General features: G+C 48.0%; 2 protein-coding genes across 2 annotated transcripts; one reads left to right on the top strand and one right to left on the bottom strand.

The window, feature by feature from the left end:
• The first annotated feature begins 13063 nt into the window (after positions 1-13063).
• Positions 13064-15536, top strand: LOC124656266 (G-type lectin S-receptor-like serine/threonine-protein kinase SD2-5). Its single transcript, XM_047195044.1, has one exon. The coding sequence runs from the start codon at positions 13064-13066 to the stop codon at positions 15377-15379; it is 2316 nt and encodes a 771-aa protein (XP_047051000.1). The 3' UTR covers positions 15380-15536.
• A 1375-nt stretch (positions 15537-16911) lies between these two features.
• Positions 16912-18881, bottom strand: LOC124655000 (rRNA-processing protein FYV7-like). Its single transcript, XM_047193972.1, has 3 exons — positions 18644-18881; positions 17542-17648; positions 16912-17329 (listed from the first exon to the last, which is right to left on the bottom strand). Exons 1-3 carry the CDS (start codon positions 18849-18851, stop codon positions 17042-17044), a joined length of 603 nt encoding a protein of 200 aa, XP_047049928.1. The 5' UTR covers positions 18852-18881; the 3' UTR covers positions 16912-17041.
• Between the last annotated feature and the right edge of the window lie 563 nt (positions 18882-19444).

Here is a 19444-nt window from a genome sequence, read left to right as displayed (position 1 = left end):
TTTTATTATTGCCTCTTGGGCATATCTCCAACAAACTTCCCACTTGCACTAGAGTCAATAATCTAGATTACATTGTAAGGAACCTAACACCCATGGCATTCTCGGTGTTGGTCATGCTTTGCCCTAGGGAGAGCTTTAGTCAACGGATCTGCTACATTCAGATAAGTGTGTACTTTGCAAATCTTTACTTCTCCATCTTCGATGTACTCGCGAATCGAGTGGTAACGCAGCTTGATATGCTTCAGCCTCTTGTGTGACCTTGGTTCTTGTGCATTGGCGATGGCACCCATGTTGTCACAGTATATGACTAGTGGGTCCAATGCACTAGGAACCACACCGAGCTCTACAATGAACCTCTTCATCCATACCGCTTCCGATGAAGCCTCCGAAGCCGCTATGTACTCGATTCTCGTTGAAGACTTCGCCACCGTGCACCGCTTCGAGCTTGCCCAACCTCATCGCAAAGCACCATTCAATATAAACACGTACCTGCGATCGTGACTTAGAGTCATCGTGATCGTTGTTCCAACTTGCATCGGTGTAACTTGTTACAACGAGCTCTTGGTCACCTCCATAACAAAGAAACATATCCTTAGTTCTTTTCAAGTATTTCAGGATATTCTTGACCGCTGTCCAAATGCTCCATTCCTGGATCACTTTGATATCTCGCTAGTCAAACTAACAAAGCATGCGCTATATCCGGCCTTGTACATAGCATGGCATACATAATAGAGCCTCATCGCCGAAGCATAGGGGATCCGACTCATCCTTTCTCTTTCTTCTGCCGTAGCCGGTCCTTGAGTCTTACTCAAGACCTTGCCTCGGTAACATAGGTAAAAACCCTTTCTTACTTTCGTCCATTCTAAACTTCTTTAGAATCTTGTCCAGGTATGTACTCGTGATAGCCCTATTAGGCGTCTTGATCTATCTCTATAAATCTTGATGCCTAATATATACGATGCTTCACCAAGGTCTTTCATTGAAAAACCGTTATTCAAATAACCTTTTACACTCGCTTAATAGTTCTATATCATTCCCAATCAATAATATGTCATCTACATATAAGATCGTGAATGCTACAGAGCTCCCACTCACTTTCTTGTAAATACGAGCCTCTCCATGACACTGTATAAACCCGAAGTCTTTGATCACCTTATCAAAGCGTCGGTTCCAACTTCTTGATGCTTGCTTCAGTCCATAGATTGAACGCTGAAGTTTGCATACTTTGTCAGCAGTTTTAGGATCGACAAAACCTTTGGGTTGTACCATATACAACTCTTCCTCAATGTCTCCATTAAGGAACGCCGTTTTGACATCCATCTGCCAAATCTCATAATCGAAAAATGCAGCTATTGCTAACAAAATCCTCACAGATTTTAGCTTCGCTACGTGTGAGAAAGTCTCATCGTAGTCAACACCTTGAATTTGTCGGAAACCCTTTGCGACAAGTCGAGCTTTATAGACAAGTAATATTACCATCAGCATCTGTTTTTCTCTTGAAGATCCATTTATTCTCGACAGCCTTGCGGCTATCAGGTAAATCTACCAAAGTCCATACTTTGTTATCATACATGGATCCCATTTCGGATTTCATGGCTTCTTGCCATTTGTTGGAATTTGGGCTCATCATCGCTTCTTCATACGTCGCAGGGTCCTCATCATTGTTATCCACAATCATGACATTTAGACAAGGATCATACCAATCAGGAGTGGCACATTCCCTTGTCGATCTGCGAGGTTCAGTAGTTTCCTCGTTCGAAGTTTCATGATCATTATCATTAGCTTCCTCTGTTGCCGGTGTAGGCGGTACAGGTACAACTTCCGGTATCGCGCTACTTCCGATCAACGAGTATAGATTCATCAATTTCATCGAGTTCTACTTTTCTTCCAAGTCACTTCTTTAGTGAGAAATTCTTTCTCAAGAAAGGTTCCGTTCTTAGCAACAAAGATTTTGCCTTCGGATCCGTGATAGAAAGTGTACCCTATAGTTTCCTTAGGGTATCCTATGAAGACGCATTTCTCCGCTTTGGGTTCTAGCTTGTCCGGTTGTAACTTTTTTACATAGGCTTCGCAACCCCAAACTTTAAGGAACGACAGCTTAGGTTTCTTGTTAAACCAGTTTCTACGGATTTTGATGGTGCTCTATTTAAAGTGAATGCGGCTGTCTCTAATGCATAACTCCAAAATGATAACGGCAAATCAGTAAGAGACATCATAGAACGAACCATATCTAATAGAGTTCGATTACGACGTTCGGACACACCGTTTCGTTGTGGTGTTCCCGGCGGTGTCAATTGTGAAAGTATTCCGCATTTCTTTAAATGCATGCCAAACTCATAACTCAGATATTCACCTCCACGATCGGATCGTAGAAATTTAATCTTCTTGTTTCGTTGATTTTCTACTTCACTTTGGAATTCCTTAAACTTCTCAAAAGTTTCGGATTTATGTTTCATGAAATAGATATACCCATATCTACTCGGATCATCCGTGAAGGTTAGAACATAACGATAACCACCGCGCGATGCTACACTCATTGGTCCGCATACATCGGTATGTATGATTTCCAATAAGTCAGTAGCTCGCTCCATCATACCAGAAAATGGAGTCTTAGTCATTTTCCCATTAGACATGCTTCGCATCTATCAAGTGACTCAAAGTCAAGTGATTCAAGTAATCCATCAGTATGGAGTTTCTTCATGCGCTTCACTCCAATATGACCAAGACGACAGTGCCACATATAAGTAGAATTATCATTCAATTTAATTCGCTTAGCATCAATGTTATGTATATGCGTATCACTACTATCGAGATCTAACGAAATAAGCCATTCTTTTCGTGTGCTCGACCATAAAAGATATTATTCATAAAAATAGAACAACCATTATTCTCGGACTTGAATGAATAACCGTCTTGCATTAAACAAGATCCAGATATAATGTTCATGCTCAACGCGGGTACAAAATAACAATTATTTAGGCTTAAAACTAATCCCGAAGGTAGATGTAGAGGAAGTGTGCCGACAGCGATCACATCGACTTTGGATCCATTTCCAACGCGCATCGTCACTTCATCTTTCAGTAGTCTTCGTTTATTCTTTAGTTCCTGTTTCGAGTTACAAATATGAGCAACCGAACCAGTTACAAATGGCGGAACTTCTGTGTTTTCTTGACGCATATTCCGGGTATCATCAGATCCGGATGAAGAAGTCCGACCAAAAGGCGACCTCGTTCATCACCCCATTTGGCACTTACTGCTATGTTACTATGCCTTTTGGCTTGAAAAATGCAGGTGCCACCTACCAACGTACGATGCAGCGGTGCTTGAAGGACCAAATTGGCCGGAACGTACACGCCTACGTCGACGACATCGCGGTCATGACTCGGAAAGGATCCGACTTGATCAGCGACCTTACAGAAACCTTTGAGAATCTCCGACGGTACAAGATGATGTTAAATCCGCTGAAGTGCGTCTTTGGCGTCCCAGCCGGAAAACTCCTTGGCTTCATTGTGTCTAATAAGGGCATCGAAGTTAACCCGGAAAAAATCAAGGCAATCTTGTGCATTAAAAGGCCAACTTGTCTTAAAGATGTGCAGCGACTAACTGGTTGTGTTGCAGCAATCAGTAGGTTCGTCAGCCGTCTTGGCGAGAAGACACTACCCCTGTACAAGCTATTGAAGAAGACAGACAAATTTGTTTGGGACGAGGCAGCAGATGCAGCGCTTCAAGGGTTGAAGGAAATACTCACCTCCCCACCCATACTGGCAGCACCAGAAGAGTCGGAGCCTATGCTCCTTTACCTGGCGGCTGCCAACAAAGTCATCAGCCTCGTCATCATGGTGGAGCGACAGGAAGAAGGACACGAGTATGGAGTCCAAAGACCAGTCTATTACATCAGCGAAGTGCTGACGGAATCCAAACAAAGGTACCCTCACTTTCAGAAGCTGGCCTATGGAGTATTCCTGGGCAGCAGGAAGCTGAGACACTACTTCCAGGAGCATCCAGTAACAGTCGTGAGCAAAGCTCCGCTGTCAACGATTCTCAATAACGCTGACGCAACAGGACGCACGGCAAAATGGGGTATTGAATTATCCGCCTTCGACATCAACTACAAAGCCAGGACCGCGGTCAAATCCCAAATCTTGGTAGATTTTGTTGCAGATTGGACAGAAGATCCGGATATTAATCTGGAGCCGGAACCAGAGACATGGGTTATGCACTTCGATGGATCCAAGCAGCATCAAGGCTCAGGAGCCGGAGTCACCCTGAAGTCCCCTACCGGAGAAGAACTGCGATGACGTTCTGCAGATCCACTTCGAAGCTACAAACAACATGGCGGAATACGAGGCTCTACTACACGGATCGCGCATCGCTAAGGAGATAGGGATCAAGCACATTATTTGCTGCGGCGATTCCGACCTGGTGGCACGAGCAAGTAGCCGGAACTCGGAACGCCGAAACTCCGTCATGGCGGCTTACAGAGACGAAGTTGACGAGATCGCCAAGTGCTTTCTCGGATACGAAGTCAAGTACGTCAGGAGAGACGACAACGCAGCGGCAGACATGCTATCCAAGCTCGGATCCGGCAGAAAACCAATTCCGCCTGGTATTTTCCTGGGGCACCTGCGAATACCCTCGGTGAAGGGCGCTAACCCGGAAAACCCATATGTGGCAGTATCTCCGGCTAGAGAAGTGATGGCTATCATTCCGGCCTGGACGCAGCCTTTTCTGGACTACCTCATCGATCAGAAGTTGCCAGAGGACGAGGTCCTCGCTCGACAGATCGTTAGACGAGCAAGATCCTACACAATAGTTGACGGACAGCTCTATAAACGAAGTGCAACAGGGGTATTTCTCAAATGCGTCTCTAATCAAGATGGTATTGAGATACTCAGAGAGATCCATGCTGGGGATTGCGGGCATCACGCCGCTCCCAGATCACTCGTTGCAAAAGCCTTTCGGCTTGGATTTTACTGGCTCACAGCTAAAGAAGATGCTGATAAGTTGGTAAAAACTTGCCGCGGTTGTCAGTACTACGCTACTCAACCAAACGCTCCAGCCCAAGAGCTGAAGACCATCCCTATCACCTGGCCGTTTGCGGTCTGGGGGCTTGATATGGTTGGTAAGTTAAAGAAGTCATCTCCTGGCGGTTTTGAGTACCTCCTGGTCGCTATTGATAAATTCAGTAAATGGATCGAGGCAAAGCCAGTGAGAAAAGCCGATGGTGCTACAGCACTCAAATTCGTCTGCAGCCTCGTAACGAGATTCGGCATCCCGCACAGCATAATCACAGACAATGGCACGAACTTCGCGCAAGGAGAGTTGAAGGATTATTGTCACGACGTTGGGATCCGGCTAGACCTGGCATCCGTGGCTCATCCACGGTCCAATGGTCGGTTGAAAGAGCCAACGGACTCCTTTTATCCGGAATCAAACCACGCCTGGAAGAACCGCTGCGTCGCGCAGCCGGAGCCTGGGCTGAGGAGCTGGACTCCGTCTCGTGGAGTTTACGAACTACCCCCAACAGGTCAACGGGATTCACTCCGTTTTTCCCGGTATACGGATCCGAAGCCGTGCTTCCCTCCGACATCATCCATGATTCACCGCGAGTCTCCGCCTACAACGAAGAAACCGCCGACGAGGCCGGACAGCCTATCCGTGGACTTGATCGAAGAAGCTCGGAATTTAGCAGACGAACGTTCCACCATTTACCAGCAGAAGCTCCGACGCTACCATAGTCGTCGAGTTCGGAATCGCTCGTTCATGGCCGGAGACTTGGTCCTCCGCCTTCATCAGGTGAAATATCATAAGTTGCAATCTCCATGGGAAGGACCCTTCGTCGTTAGCAAAGTGCTCCACAACGGATCGTACTACCTCGTCGATTTCCGTGAGCTAAAGGCAGACCTGCCAATTGGCACCGGAAACGTAAACGGGAGGATCCGGATGACATTTACGATGAAATAGAACGTCCTTGGAACATTGCACAGCTACGTCCTTTCCACACTTAGCATAGAATTACATACTTTGTAACAACATTATACATGATCAATGAAATAAAGCTTTTGGTTCACTCTATGAGTCATTTACCTCCTTTACTTGTTCATTTTTAGATCGTGTATGTTTTCCGACTAAAACCGCAGAGCTAGATATTTCCGCCTAGGCGTGTATGAAAGTTGTGATTTTCAAAAATCGTCCCTTAGGACGTAAGCTTAAGTTTTCTGGTGGAAATGTTTTCTGTTGAGAATTCGTGGATTCCTAGTAGCGACTTCCGGCACCTTGGCTGGGGGCTTGTTTCCGCGGTTATTGACGGATTGCCATTGGGCTTCGTCGCCGATGGCGAGCGTTTCCGGCTAACGGTCTTCCGGCTCGCGGAAGGTCAAGCGAGTAAGCCGGAAAACGTTAAAATCAGCACTTGCTTTCCAACAAAAACGAAACATGCAAATAATTTCAACGGATAGCAGGATAAGTATTTTCCGCCCATGCATAACTGTTTCGTCCCTAGCTACTTAAGAATTTAAGTTATATTACAAACACACTCCGGGGCCAAAATGATGCATCAGTTTTAACTGTCTCACAGGTTCTACTCGGAGGATTGCTCCTCATCAGAAGCAGCATAGGAGGAGCCATCGCCAGAATTGTCGCCGGAGCCTTCTTCCTCATGATCCGAGCTCGACCCGGAACCTTCCTCAGCGAAATCATCTTCGGAGAGGTCCTCTTCATCTTCATCTTCCGCGTCAGAGAATCCCGCGGGCAGATCGTGCTTGTTGTACCAGAACGAGTGGTTAACTCGTCCGACAAAGAGCCGCTCATACCCTTGGGTCTCCGCGAGAAGGACCCTCATATTGGTGCCTTTGGGGGCTCCGCGTGCGACATCAGCAAAGTTCATGGTTGGGAAGTGCGCCTTGCACGTCGCCAACACAAGGGAAGCAACTCCGCAGGCGGAAGACTCCTGCCAATCCTTGATGAGTTCCGGCACCTGCTTGATAAGTTTAGTCATGGTGTCAATCACCGTAGTTCCGGCTCTCTTCAGGGATAGCGACCTGGCGACTCCGCGACATGCCTCGAAGAGGTTGTCAATAGAGCTCTGCGCCTCCTCATACGCTTCTGTCCTCTTCAGGGTGGCATCCTTTGTCCACTCAAAACCGAGACTCGCTGCGCAAAATACGATCAGTTTTCCGCGAAACAGAAGCACAAGTTTGAAGGGGTCGGAGTCACAAAGAAAGGAAAAAAGAGGTCCTTACGGAAGATAATCTTGTCAATTGCCCCTGCCTCCGCCTTGTAGCTCTTGTTTTTGGCGGCCAAGGTCTGGACTCTCTGCTGACTCTTTTTGAGCTTCTCAGCAAGATCCGACAGTTCCCGGGCATGCTTCTTCAAGAGTTCTTTTCTCTTCTTGGTCTCCCCATCGGAGGATTCCTTTAGGAATTTCTTGAGAGATTCATTCTCCGCCTCAAGAACTTCGATCTTGGCGGAAAGGGAGTCGATTGAGGGGCGTTTGGCAATTTCATCTGGAACTCGGAATTTCAACAACAAGGTTAATATAGTCACATCGACAATACTGGGGGCTCAGTCGGAGTTATTACCTTCAAAACCCTTGATACGGGTCTCCAGCAGCGCAATGGCCTTCTGATTATCCGCGTTCCTGGTTTGAAGCAGTTCAATTTCTTGTCTCTGCTCCAGCACATGGGTGCGTAAATCTTCGTGCAGTTTCCGCGTGTTCTGTGAGAGCAGTTTTAATGATTAGACGGAAATTCAAATTCTTGGGGGCTGGACGGAAGTTCAAATCTTTAGCATGTGAAAAATTTGATTTTCCGCTACAATTTACAAGTTTAAGACATTGGCTCATACATGTTACTCGGACAGAATGCATTAACCAATGCCTGGGGGCTGGTGTTACCTGACGCACGTTCTTGTGCTTGGCGAAAAAAGCCTTGATGCCGCCTTCAAGCTCATTCAGCTCCTGCTCCTCCGTGTTCGCAGGTCCCCACACTTGCTCCATCAAGGCGGAAATTTCCTTGTGGCGCTGTGAAAGGGGGACCTTTTGCAGAATTGGCAAGAAGTGAGGATGAGTTTGAGGCGTTCCAGTGGCGCCGCTCAAGAGGAGTTTTCTCTCGACTTTGTCAGTCGGAACGTCAGTTGATGTAGCCGTGGGCTGTTCAGGTGGAGGTGCAGAGGAAGAGGCGCCCTTGCCGGAATCGCCCTTGTCAGATTCGACAATTGGATCCTCCGGAAGGTCATCAACGTTGATGACGTCTTTGGGATCCGGCTTGGCGGCGGACGAGGCTTTGGGCGGAACTTCCACTTCGGGGGTAACTGGAATAGAAGCCGGAGACGGCTTGACCCTCTTCTTGGTGATCTTGGGGGCTTGGCTTCCGGAGCTTTTGCTGCAATAAAAGAATAAGAAGCATAAACAAGTTAGTGTATGATAAATCACAGCAGCAACAAGAGCTTGTTTCGGAAACCAAATGCTTACCCAGTTGGTATGAAAAATTGCTGGATGTTGGGTTGAGCGCGGTTGCTGGTATCAATAAGTTTGAGGCGTTTCTTCTCCGCCTCCGCCTTACGGGTAGCCGCGATGCTAGGAGCTTCGCGGGCACGTTTGGCTGCAGGGCTGGAGGGAGCAGCTTTCTTCCTCTTGGAAGGACGCGGAGCTTCGGGAGCTTCCGCTTCAGACGCGGCTTCCGGGTCGGTATTGCCGGTTTGTGGGGCCCGGAGGAGAGTTCCAAGCTCGCCTTCTTCGAGGGCTTCGAGCTTTGTTACCAAACCAAGACTTAGACAAAATTTAAGGCATGGAGGAATTGACAGGCACGTCAGGATAACGTACCGCGGTCCCGGAACCGTTGGTGTGGATATCTTTGTTACACACGTGAACGTGAAGTTCACGTGGAATCTTGATGAGGAGCCGTATCCTCTTGTCGATGGCGTCGGCGGAGAGATTATCTTTCGTGGCGCGCATCGGATCGTCGCGCCCCGTGTAGTGGAACATCAAGCGGTCCCGATGTCGAAGTGGCTGGATCCGCTTGGTGAACCAGGACATGGTAAGGTCTTTCCCCGACAGACCCTCCTCCGTGAGCTTGCAGATCCGCCTAACTGCGCGGGTCAGTTGAGGCGACTCGGAGAGGTGAGGGCACTGCGTCCATGCCGGAGTTTCGCTGGCGGGGCTGTTCTTGAATAATGGAAGTTTCCTGTTGCTTGCCGGGTCGGAGACGTCCTTCAGTCCGGACCAGCATCGCGCGGATTCGTGGCGGTCGGTATGGGGGTAGACGCGGCCGGGGCGGAGCATGAAGGTGATGGATCCGCAAGGCGCCAACTCAGAGGTTTGGCGGATCTTCTCCTTCTTGACGGAGAAATAATATTGGAAAAGAGGAAGTTCGGGAGTTACCCGGAGGTGGCCCTCGCAGAGGGTAACATGGTTGCTGATCGCCAGGACGCTGTTGGGCGAAATGTTGTGGGGCTGGAGTCCGTACGCCTTCAGAATTTCCGAGAAGAAATCCGATGGCGGAAAAGAGAAGCCTCGCTCCACCAGCGCCTTGGTCACCACCATCTCCCCATCCTGAGGGGTAGGAGCTAGGGAGCCCGGAACTGTTCGCCATCTTCCGGGACGCAGGAAACCTTCCGCTTCAAAGTTCTGCAGCTCCGTTTCAGTGGTGGTGCAGGGCCACCATTTCCCTTTGGCTTCGGAGTCTCGCTGACGAGCCTTGGATTTCTTGGCGGCAATCTCTTAAGCCTTCTGTTCTGCCTGTTCCTCCACGGAAGCTTTCTCCGGGTTAGCAGAGGTTCCTTCGGTGTCCTTACCGGAGTCCTTGATGGGATCCAGATGGACCGGGGAGAAGGGTGGAGGGGCGGAGGAGATAGGAGTTGCCATGATGGGCTCGGAGGTTGGAGGCGGAGTCACAGAAGACATCTGAAGAAAAAAGAAGCGGTGGCGGAAAACGTAATGTTAGTCGGATCCACATCGTCTTCCTAAGCATCATCTCTTTCAACTACGACGAAAGACTGAAGCTCGAGAACTCACCGTAATGGATTCCGCGGTGGTCGGAGTCGCCAGCGACGAAGATTTCGCGCGGTGGCTCGCCGAAGTTAAGAACTCGATGAACTGCGCGGTGGTGAAATCGCTCCGGTGAAACTCCGGCGAGTTTTCCGGCAGACTCCGGCACGGCGGAGGAGGAGCTCGCGGGCGGCGCTTCGCAGAGAGGTGAAAGAGGGGGTGAATGGGAAGTTTAGGGTAAACGGTGGATATTTATAGGCCGCGGGGAGGAGATTCGTGCTCTGCATCCTGTGGTCGGAACGCAAGCGTCGCACCGTTGGATGCGTGACATGTGTCCAAACCCTAAACGGTAAAAATGGCTAAGGATAAGTTACCGCTCAAATCGCGCGAAAATGGCGCCAGAATTGGCGGAACCGTTTGAGTCTCTTAAGATTCCGGTAAACAGCCGCGAAGATAAGCAGCTTCTCATTCGCAAGCAGGGGAGTAACCCGGAGACATGTTTTGAACTGTCGATGGATGAAGTCCCGCAGGATGGGAAGGTTTTCCGACTAAAAGTTGGGAAAGAAGAAAATGTGAAGTTGGAGTTCTACAAGTTTCTCCGCGTTACCAACATTGCCGGAGACCATAAGGCGCTAGCAAGGCGGAAACAGAAGGTAAAACTCAGAGAACTCTGGGGGCTACTGTTGTGGGTATACTTATAGGTGTACCATCGACAGTGCCTAGATCCGGCAAGCCCGGGTGGCCCATAGACGGTGATGAGGCATGTGGCCCATCGGGCGGCCCAGTTGCTGTTGATCATGAAGGATGAAGTCCGGCCCAGGATCAGTAAGCCGGATCCGCACCGACCTTCGGAGGAACCCGGATCCGTGGAGGCCCATGAGGAACCCGGATCCAGTACGACGTATATGGAAGGCGGATCCGTCACGTACACGGCAAGACATTGTACCGTAGTTAGGCAATCTGTAATCCGGCTAGGACTCTCCATGTAAACCCTAGATCCGTGCGCCTTTATAAGCCGGATCCCGGGAGCCCTAGAGGCACAACCACAACTCATTGTAACAACGCGAAAGCGCCCAGATAATTCCAGACAAGCAGCAGTAGGCCCTGTCATCGTGCAGGTGTTCCGAAACTGGGTAAATCGCGTACCACCGTCCCGTGTGCACTCTGCCCTATGGCCCCTACTTCTTCTCCCCCTCGTGAGGATCCCTCCTCCGAGGTACCGTCGATTAGGCAACGACACATATCTTTCACTTTTCAATTCCTAAACAAATATTTCGTTGGTCCTATTTGTTCAGAAGAAAAATCTAGACAAAATTAGGCCTAAAACTGCCCAAAACTGCCAAAAATGCCTCTGGAAATAATTAACAGAAAACAGAAAAAAATACTGTACAGGGCCCAAAAACGCTCCCGTGGCCCACAGCCCACGTGAGCGACTTTGCTCTTACGCGCCGCTCGGCGCGTTACTCTGCGGCCTGCTGGCACGGCCTGTTGGCCCGATAGTAGCCCGCGGCCTGTCCGGCCAGTCCCCACCGCGCGGCGCACTCCTGGCCGTCGGATTCAATCCGACGGTCCAGCGCTGTTTTCGCTCCATATAAAACCGGCCGAAACGGCCGGCTCCCTCAACCCTAGCCCCAATTTTTTTCCCCGGCGCCTCCTCTCTGCCTCACTGCGGTGGCGGCGGCGGAGAGACTTCTCCTCCCGCGCGCTCACGCCGCCCGGCGGCTCACCGGCGACGGTGGGGCTCTCCCCCACTCGCCCTTTCTTTCTCTGGCAGCTGGGAGGCATCTCCTCGCGCGCGTGCGCAGCAGGCGGCCGGGGCAAACCGGCCACGATGGAGATCGGCCCTGGCAGCTCGCCGACGGCTGCGACGGCGCCGCCGGCAGCCCCACCTCCTCTTTCTATCTCTCCACCGAAAAAACCCGAGAGATTCACGGTGATGAAGAAGAGTGGCGCCCCTCTGGCCCTTTTGTCGTCGCGTGCGTGCACCTGAGGGTGGGCGCACCGGCGTCAAACGGCTCAGCGGCGGCGCCCTTTGCCGGCGACCGCGTGGCAGCAGCGGCCGGTCTGTTCCTTTTCCCCACTTCCCCTCTTTCGAATTGGGCTTAGGGTTTCGAATTCGGTAGGGATCTTGAACGATCTAGGGTTGGGGTTTGCAACTTTCTGTCCATCTATTATGCCCGAAACAAAGATCTACCATCTAGTACTGGTGCTCTGATACCAATGTTTTATCTCTAGGATCGTCTAGGTCTAGATCTAATGCCTGGTATCACTATGTCTGTAAACGAATACTGGTACTGTGGGTTTACCTTGTCACTTGGAGGAGGAAACCCGTCGAAGTCGACATGGTGGCGACGGCGATGGCATGAGGTCGAGGGAGAGGGGTGGCGGCGGAGCTTCCCGTCGGCACTGTGCGAACCCTAATCGGTGGGTTTATCGGTGGGGGGAGTGGCACTCCGGTCAACCTCGTAACCTGTGCCACCGCCCCCACCACTGTATATATAGCACAGGCGACAAGGGCCCACCAACCAGATGCGGTTGGGCGCCCCCGATTAGGGCGCGGACGAGGTCAAGGGTCCGAGTTCGAGCCGTTGGGACGCACCGAGGAGATCATCCTAACACCCTCCACTTGTTCCGACGGTGTTGCTCCCAACGAGTAGGTCATCTGTATGGAGAGCGCACGCTGGGGACTACAAGTCAACATCCAGAACCCTTTGGATTTTTCCTCATCACAACTAGTCAATAACGTGCCCTGTGTTTTATCCAGATTATAATTGTTCTTCAAAGCATGTCATCCAAAATACATCACCAGTGGACAACCCTGTTGTCTTCATTTGTTCTCAGGAACTACCAATCCTTCACATGGTAAGTCCCCTGATCCATTCACCTTGTGCTTCTTGTTTTCCAAATCTGTTCTCTTATAGTTGCCATGCCTCTTCTGCCTTTCAGTATCAGTGCATCGGAGTCCAGATCACGATCTGATTATAGTTCAGAGAGAGGAAGAGGGCCAGGATCTCCCTTGCAGACTGCAAAGGCTCTTCTCCATCATACGTACACCAAAGGATCGTGCATCATTTTACCATGGTGAATCCAATTATTTTCCTTCTTGCCTTCGCTACTCTACACACAGTTGTTGCCTACCCCTACACCTCCACTGCAACTCCCTCAAATGTCTGGAATTCTAGTAACGGTGCCATTCTGGGGAGTGGCACCGCCTTATACTCAATCTACTTTGGATTCAACAGCATGGACGGTCATGCGTTCACTCTCTCTGTCTTCCTCCGAGTGAGTGGCCCCATCTGGTCTGCCAACCCTGATAATCCTGTAAGCCGAGACGCCATCTTGACCTTCACCAAAGAAGGGAATCTGCTGCTCAACGAGGGTGATGGCACCCTGGTCTGGTCCACAGACACGAAGAGCAACTCAGCAGGCATGCGCCTAGATTTTTCGGGAAACCTTGTGTTGTTTGATCACAACAACTCATCTTTGTGGCAGTCATTCAATCACCCGACCGATACATTGGTCCTGGGGCAATCACTCTGTAGGGGCATGAACATAAGTGTAAAACCATCCAACACAAAATGGCCATCTGCTCGGATTTATCTTTCTGCAGTGTTTGAAGGGCTGCAGTATTCTTACCAACCAACAGGCTATTCGAAACTGATCAGTGACACTGCTAGCACGACACCAAATTGTTATGCATTTGTCAATGGCAGCTTCGGATTCCCAGATCAGGTCTTCTCACTGCCGCCAGCAAGATCATTGCAATATATGCGGTTAGAGTCCGATGGCCATTTGAGGCTTTACGAGGTTCAGCATGACAACACAGTCCCACAGCCATTGTTTGATATATTAAGCATAGCCATGAAATTCTGCGATTACACAATGGCCTGCGGTGATTATGGTGTTTGCAGCGATGGACAGTGTTCTTGCCGTAGTTTGAGCTATTTTAGGCCCCAAAATGAACGGCATCCAAATGCTGGGTGTACGCTCTTAACCACTATTTCCTGTGACCATGCACATGAACACCAGTTGCAACCACTCAACTATGTTTCTTACTTCAGTGATAGCATGTTCCGGTCATTGGCCACTCCAAGTCTATCAGAAGAGGTCTGCAAACAATCTTGCTTAACGGATTGCTCTTGCAGAGTTGCCTTATATTATGGTTACAGTCAGAATGGTTACTGCATGTTGTTATCAGAGCAGAAGCTAATTTCTCTTGCAGAAGTTTCATCGGACAAAAACCTTTTTTCAGCATACATCAAGATACAAGGCAAAAAGACAAGAAATAGGAGGATCAGAACTATAGTTGGCTCAATAACTGCAGGTTTCTCCGCACTTGCGATCTTATTCTCCATTATCATGTGGAAATTGTGTAAGAAAGAGGAAGAACCGCTCTTTGATAGCATACCTGGGACACCAAAGCGTTTCTCCTTTTACGAGTTGAAGGAAGCTACCAGCAACTTCTCTGTGAAGCTTGGGAGTGGTGGCTTTGGGTCAGTCTTCAAAGGCAAGATAGGAAGTGAAACAATCGCCATCAAACGTTTGGAGGGTGTTGCACAAGGAACTGAGGAGTTCTTAGCAGAGGTCATGACAATTGGCAGAATGCATCACCTCAATCTTGTCAGGTTGATAGGGTTTTGTGCTGAGAAATCTCACAGGCTTCTAGTCTATGAGTACCTTTGCAACGGTTCATTGGATAAATGGATATTTCATGCACCTTCTGCTTTCACTCTGTCTTGGAAAACTAGACGTAACATCATAACGGCCATTGCCAGGGGTTTGTCTTACCTCCATGAAGAATGCAAGGAAAAGATTGCCCACTTGGACATCAAGCCACAGAACATTCTCCTTGATGACAAGTTCAACGCAAAGCTCTCTGATTTTGGACTATCGAAAATGATAAATAGGGACCAGAGCACAATTATGACTCGAATGCGAGGCACTCGTGGATACTTAGCTCCCGAATGGCTGGGCTCAAAAATCACCGAGAAGGCTGACATCTACAGCTTTGGCATTGTGGTGGTGGAAATCATCTGTGGCCGAGAGAATTTGGACGAATCGCTGCCCGAGGAGAGCGTCCATCTCATAAGCCTGCTTGAAGAAAAGGCAGGGTCTGGTCAGCTGCTTGATTTAGTGGACAGTGGCAGCAATGATATGCAATTTCATATGGAGGAGGTGATGGAAGCGATGCGGCTTGCAATGTGGTGCTTGCAGGTTGATAGCAGCAGAAGGCCCTTGATGTCAACAGTCGCAAAGGTGCTGGAAGGTGTGACGAGCTTGGAGGCTTCACCTGACTACAGCTTTGTCCCTAGTTTTGCATCAAACCACACTGGTGCTGCAGGGTCAAGTTCTTCCTATGTACCATTGGGATCACATTTATCAGGGCCTAGATGAAAGCCTCACAACAATAAGAGGCAAATGTATCATGTTTTATCTTATGCTTTGCAATGCAAATAATGATGATTTTACCAGTATCATGTTTACTGTTGTTGCACTCACAACTGGCAACGAGGACTAGAATGTACTCTTGAACCTGGTTTAGAATTAGTTATCCGACAGTTTCATGTCTTTGCTAGATGTTTTTGCATGCAACTGAGCAACTGGGTATTGCAATTTTGGATCATGTGCACTACTGGACTCAGAACAAAAAAAAACTCAATAACAACTTCTAGACTAAGAAAAGAGCAAACAATATATGTTTGTGTGGATGAGTGCTTGTAACTTCGAATTGCATAGCTCTCAAAGAAATTTCAAAAGAATTGGTACGCACATGCTAGAAGAGTTTGCTGTACAAATCGATCCATGCTTCTTGTCTGCGTACCTGTTAATGGGTTCATGTTTCCGAACAGAGATACTTCGTTCAATGAGATTTCAGAACCCAAACATCTATGCAAGTGTTCCATGCAATTCTTTTTTAATCTATCTACAAAATTACCGGTGGTTCATAACTTCATATTAGTGGTTGTGTTCGTTGCCCCAATTATCTTGGCATTGATCAGTTTGGTAAGTAAACCTTTTTGTATTAGACAAGACAGACATCTCATTCTTATCAAGCATGTAACGCCTAACGCGGCGAGGGTTTGATGCAAGAAGAACGAAGTGCAAGGAATGGTGCAAAGATTTGTCTGACAATTAAGTAAACAACTGTATACAGAGTCCGGTCTCCTATGAGAATATCCAGCATAGATCAGGACTGGAGCACCTGTAGCACGGAGACATAATAGCCACCACTAAGATTCGAGGGCGCACAGATTGCCAGTCTTGTGCACTATCGCGTCAGAAAGATGTAGAGACTAGGGTTTAAAGAAACCAGAATAGTAGAAACTGTCATTAAACCTACATTATTATCCGAAACAATGGTCCAGTTTTATCAACTTGTACATTCTCTGCATTTCTCTTCTCTTTAACCTGCATGGCAGTTGGAAACATAGATGTGGGACTAAGAGCATCTCCACTCGTCTCCCCACAGAGCCCCCCACGGCCACTTTTTTTCATCCGGACGGCGAAAAACGGCCCAGTCAGGCCCCCGGTTCCTCGTTTTGGTCCGGATTTGAGCCTATTTTCGTCCGGACTCCCCATGCCATCCTCGGTTTCCCGGGGGTCTCCCGGGGACTCCGGATGAAGCTAAACCAACCGCCCACGCCCACGTGTCTCCTCTTTCGTCCGGATTCCCCGAGCCATCCTCTTTTTCCCCGATAAACGCCGCTTGGGGAGCACACGACTGGGAAACTACTCCTCCCCACGCCAAATCTTCCTCCAATCCGGACGAAAATTTCGCCGGATTTGGGCGTGGGGAGCGCCAACGAGTGGGGTGTCATGCTTCATGGATCAATAATTTTTGAACTCATAGGAATCACAACTTGCGATAGCATGGTGGTATCAAACTATCGATGCACCAAGCAAACCAAGATGATCAAACCGAAATATGCATTACCAAGAGCCGAATATGTATAAACTGAAGCGATATAAGTCAATTAAGATTTGAAGACAACTTATCATTGCACTGAACTGGAAACTTTATATTAGTGTGGCATGAGTCTTAGAGCATATCATCACTCACTTGCTTGAGCTTCCTATTGCAGTCTCCAAGAGATGCTCAATTCTGTATTTCATAACAGGCTGCCCAGATCTTGTCCTCCTAAACATCTTCTCCCTCAGCTCCTTTCGCTTCGCTTCGGACTTCTCCCGCTCCTCCTTCTTTGCCTGGATTATCGCATCACGCTCCTTCTTTGCCTTCTCATCTTCGACACGTTTCTTCTCATACTCTACATTCAAGCTTTGTGAAGTGCGCTTCTTCATCTTGTCATGTGGCCTTGGCGCATCCTTTGCATCATCACCTGCTTCCTATAATTCAAAATTGCATAGAATATAAGATATTGCAACTATCTTTCTGTCTACTTTGTAGTACTAACAGCGTATAATGTAAAGTTATGACCAACATGTAGAAATAAAAGAATGTAAAAGGCAATTGCAACTTCAGCCCCAACATTTCATCCACTTTGGTCAAATTATAACTTTAAGAAGTCAAAGCAGTCTTGGTACTTCAGAGGAATTACCTCACGGATAGGAAAAGATGGAGGACGGTTTGACTGGTCTTGTTGCTTACTTGACTTTTTGTACTTGCTTATCAATTTAGCATTCCTGTAGAACTCTTTCTGCTTCTCTGTAGATGAGAGCAAGGGTTAAAGTAGAATAGTTATGTTGATGACTCTGGCCATTATTGTAACTGAATATGGCAAAGGAAGCACATATAAATATAATACTATAATAGACATGATAAATGGACAGAACGTCTATGATAAACAAGTCAAAAGTATTAATAGCGACTTGACCTCAAGCTATGACCAACGTTTATTAAGCATCACCAACCAGCATGAGTTCAGACATGTTTACGCTCATTACATTCTTTGCATTATGAGGTAACTGGGGCTTATTTTGAGTAATAATTAGAAGTTATAGAGAGCACATGAAACAGTTATTGTAGTAAATTTTCTACTCCCTCCGCCCATAAAGGGATGTCTTCGATTTTTCTTAGACAAATCTAAGACATTCTTTCATGGACAGAGTTATACAAGAATAAAACTTGTACAAGGGAAAGGTGATACTTCCAATTCAACTGACATCCATGTTTGTATTCAAACTGGATCTCGGTATCTCACGCCATGAAACTTTCTTGAAGAATAGGAAATTTAGCATCAAGACAGATACTCCATTGTTTGATACTATTATTGCTGAAAGACCACACTACTGAAAACAGAGTTTGTGCCCAAATCTAGATCGCCCTTCCTTTTCCTTCCATTTCATCAATGGACATGTCAAACTGAAGCATGGAAGGACGATTACTTAAGCTTTAGCAGAATTTTGAAGAACAAATCCAGGGGACAACCTATTCCTACCATCACAGTCTAATAAAAACAGGATTTAATCAGTGAAGCCACGAAGAAGCATACAACATAACTGAACTTCTATTATGCATTCCAAATTATAACGAGCCTCGAGCATCTGACCACCAAGACAAATGTTCTCCTATATAACCCGGAAGGGGGGAAATTTCGACGTAATAGCACGCCAAGAGGACCAAGCTTTTGATTGGGATTATAAGACAAAAAAAAAAGCTTTTTGCGCCCGCACCAAGGCATGGAGAGAGCATTTACTCACTGATGAGTGCCGGGTTGTAGCCGGTGTTCCTGGACTTGGCGTTGGCGAAGGCCGCGAGGGAGAGCGCGCCGCCTTTGCCTCCCAGCCGCTGCTCGTTCCGCTTTTTCCCGCCCCACACTCCCTTCCCCTTCTTGAACCCTCCTCCTCCGCCGCCGCCCCCGCTGCTGCCCGCCGCCGCCGCGTCGTCGCGTGGTGGTGGCCGTTTCATGGTGGCGTGTGATGGGTAGTGTGGCTCGTGTGCTTGCTCAAACCCTAGGCGTTCGATCCCTCCGGGGAACCCAGCTCAAGGGAAGAAGAAAGAGACAAAGAGTTATCCGGTGTCTCTGGGCCAGATACGACAGCTTGCTCGGCCCAGTATGACTCATTCATCATTTTTTATTCTTTTTTTTTTACCTTTGTGATTTGTGAATGAACCATTAATTTCTTTTCAAAATTCCTGAATTTATTCATAATAATTATATATATGCAATACCTCCATGCCAGTTTAATCATTAGTTTGGTCAGTAAAATATGAGATATATTTTATTGACCAAATAAGCAGTGAAAGTTTTTTTTATCGAAATTTGTAATACCCTAACAAACTAGTATGGAGGGAGTATCTCTTTTCAAAGAAGGGGTATCCGCTACTGAAACCGCCTCTAGTATCATCTTCACCTTCGTCGTCACCTCTCCTGTGATATCAACCATAAAGCTGCCGGAGTAGGTTGATCATATCTCTCGAGGTCTTTGACCTTTGTAGACGGCATGAGTTGCCCTATTTTTACTTCCGTCAAATACTTGTACTTGCGTGATGGTCGATCG

Source organism: Lolium rigidum, chromosome 5, assembly GCF_022539505.1.
Source record: "Lolium rigidum isolate FL_2022 chromosome 5, APGP_CSIRO_Lrig_0.1, whole genome shotgun sequence".
Lineage (NCBI taxonomy): Eukaryota > Viridiplantae > Streptophyta > Magnoliopsida > Poales > Poaceae > Lolium > Lolium rigidum.
Note: the sequence above shows the minus strand (reverse complement) of the source record. Positions and strands in the feature narration are given on the sequence as shown.

Coding starts and splice junctions, on each gene's coding strand:
- LOC124656266 (XM_047195044.1), top strand. CDS start 13,064: ATGGTGAATCCAATTATTTTCCTTCTTGCCTTCGCTACTCTACACACA.
- LOC124655000 (XM_047193972.1), bottom strand. CDS start 18,851: ATGAAACGGCCACCACCACGCGACGACGCGGCGGCGGCGGGCAGCAGC. Junction 17,649..18,643: donor CTACAACCCGGCACTCATCA/GTGAGTAAATGC, acceptor TCTCATCTACAG/AGAAGCAGAAAGAGTTCTAC. Junction 17,330..17,541: donor CATCTTTTCCTATCCGTGAG/GTAATTCCTCTG, acceptor TTTGAATTATAG/GAAGCAGGTGATGATGCAAA.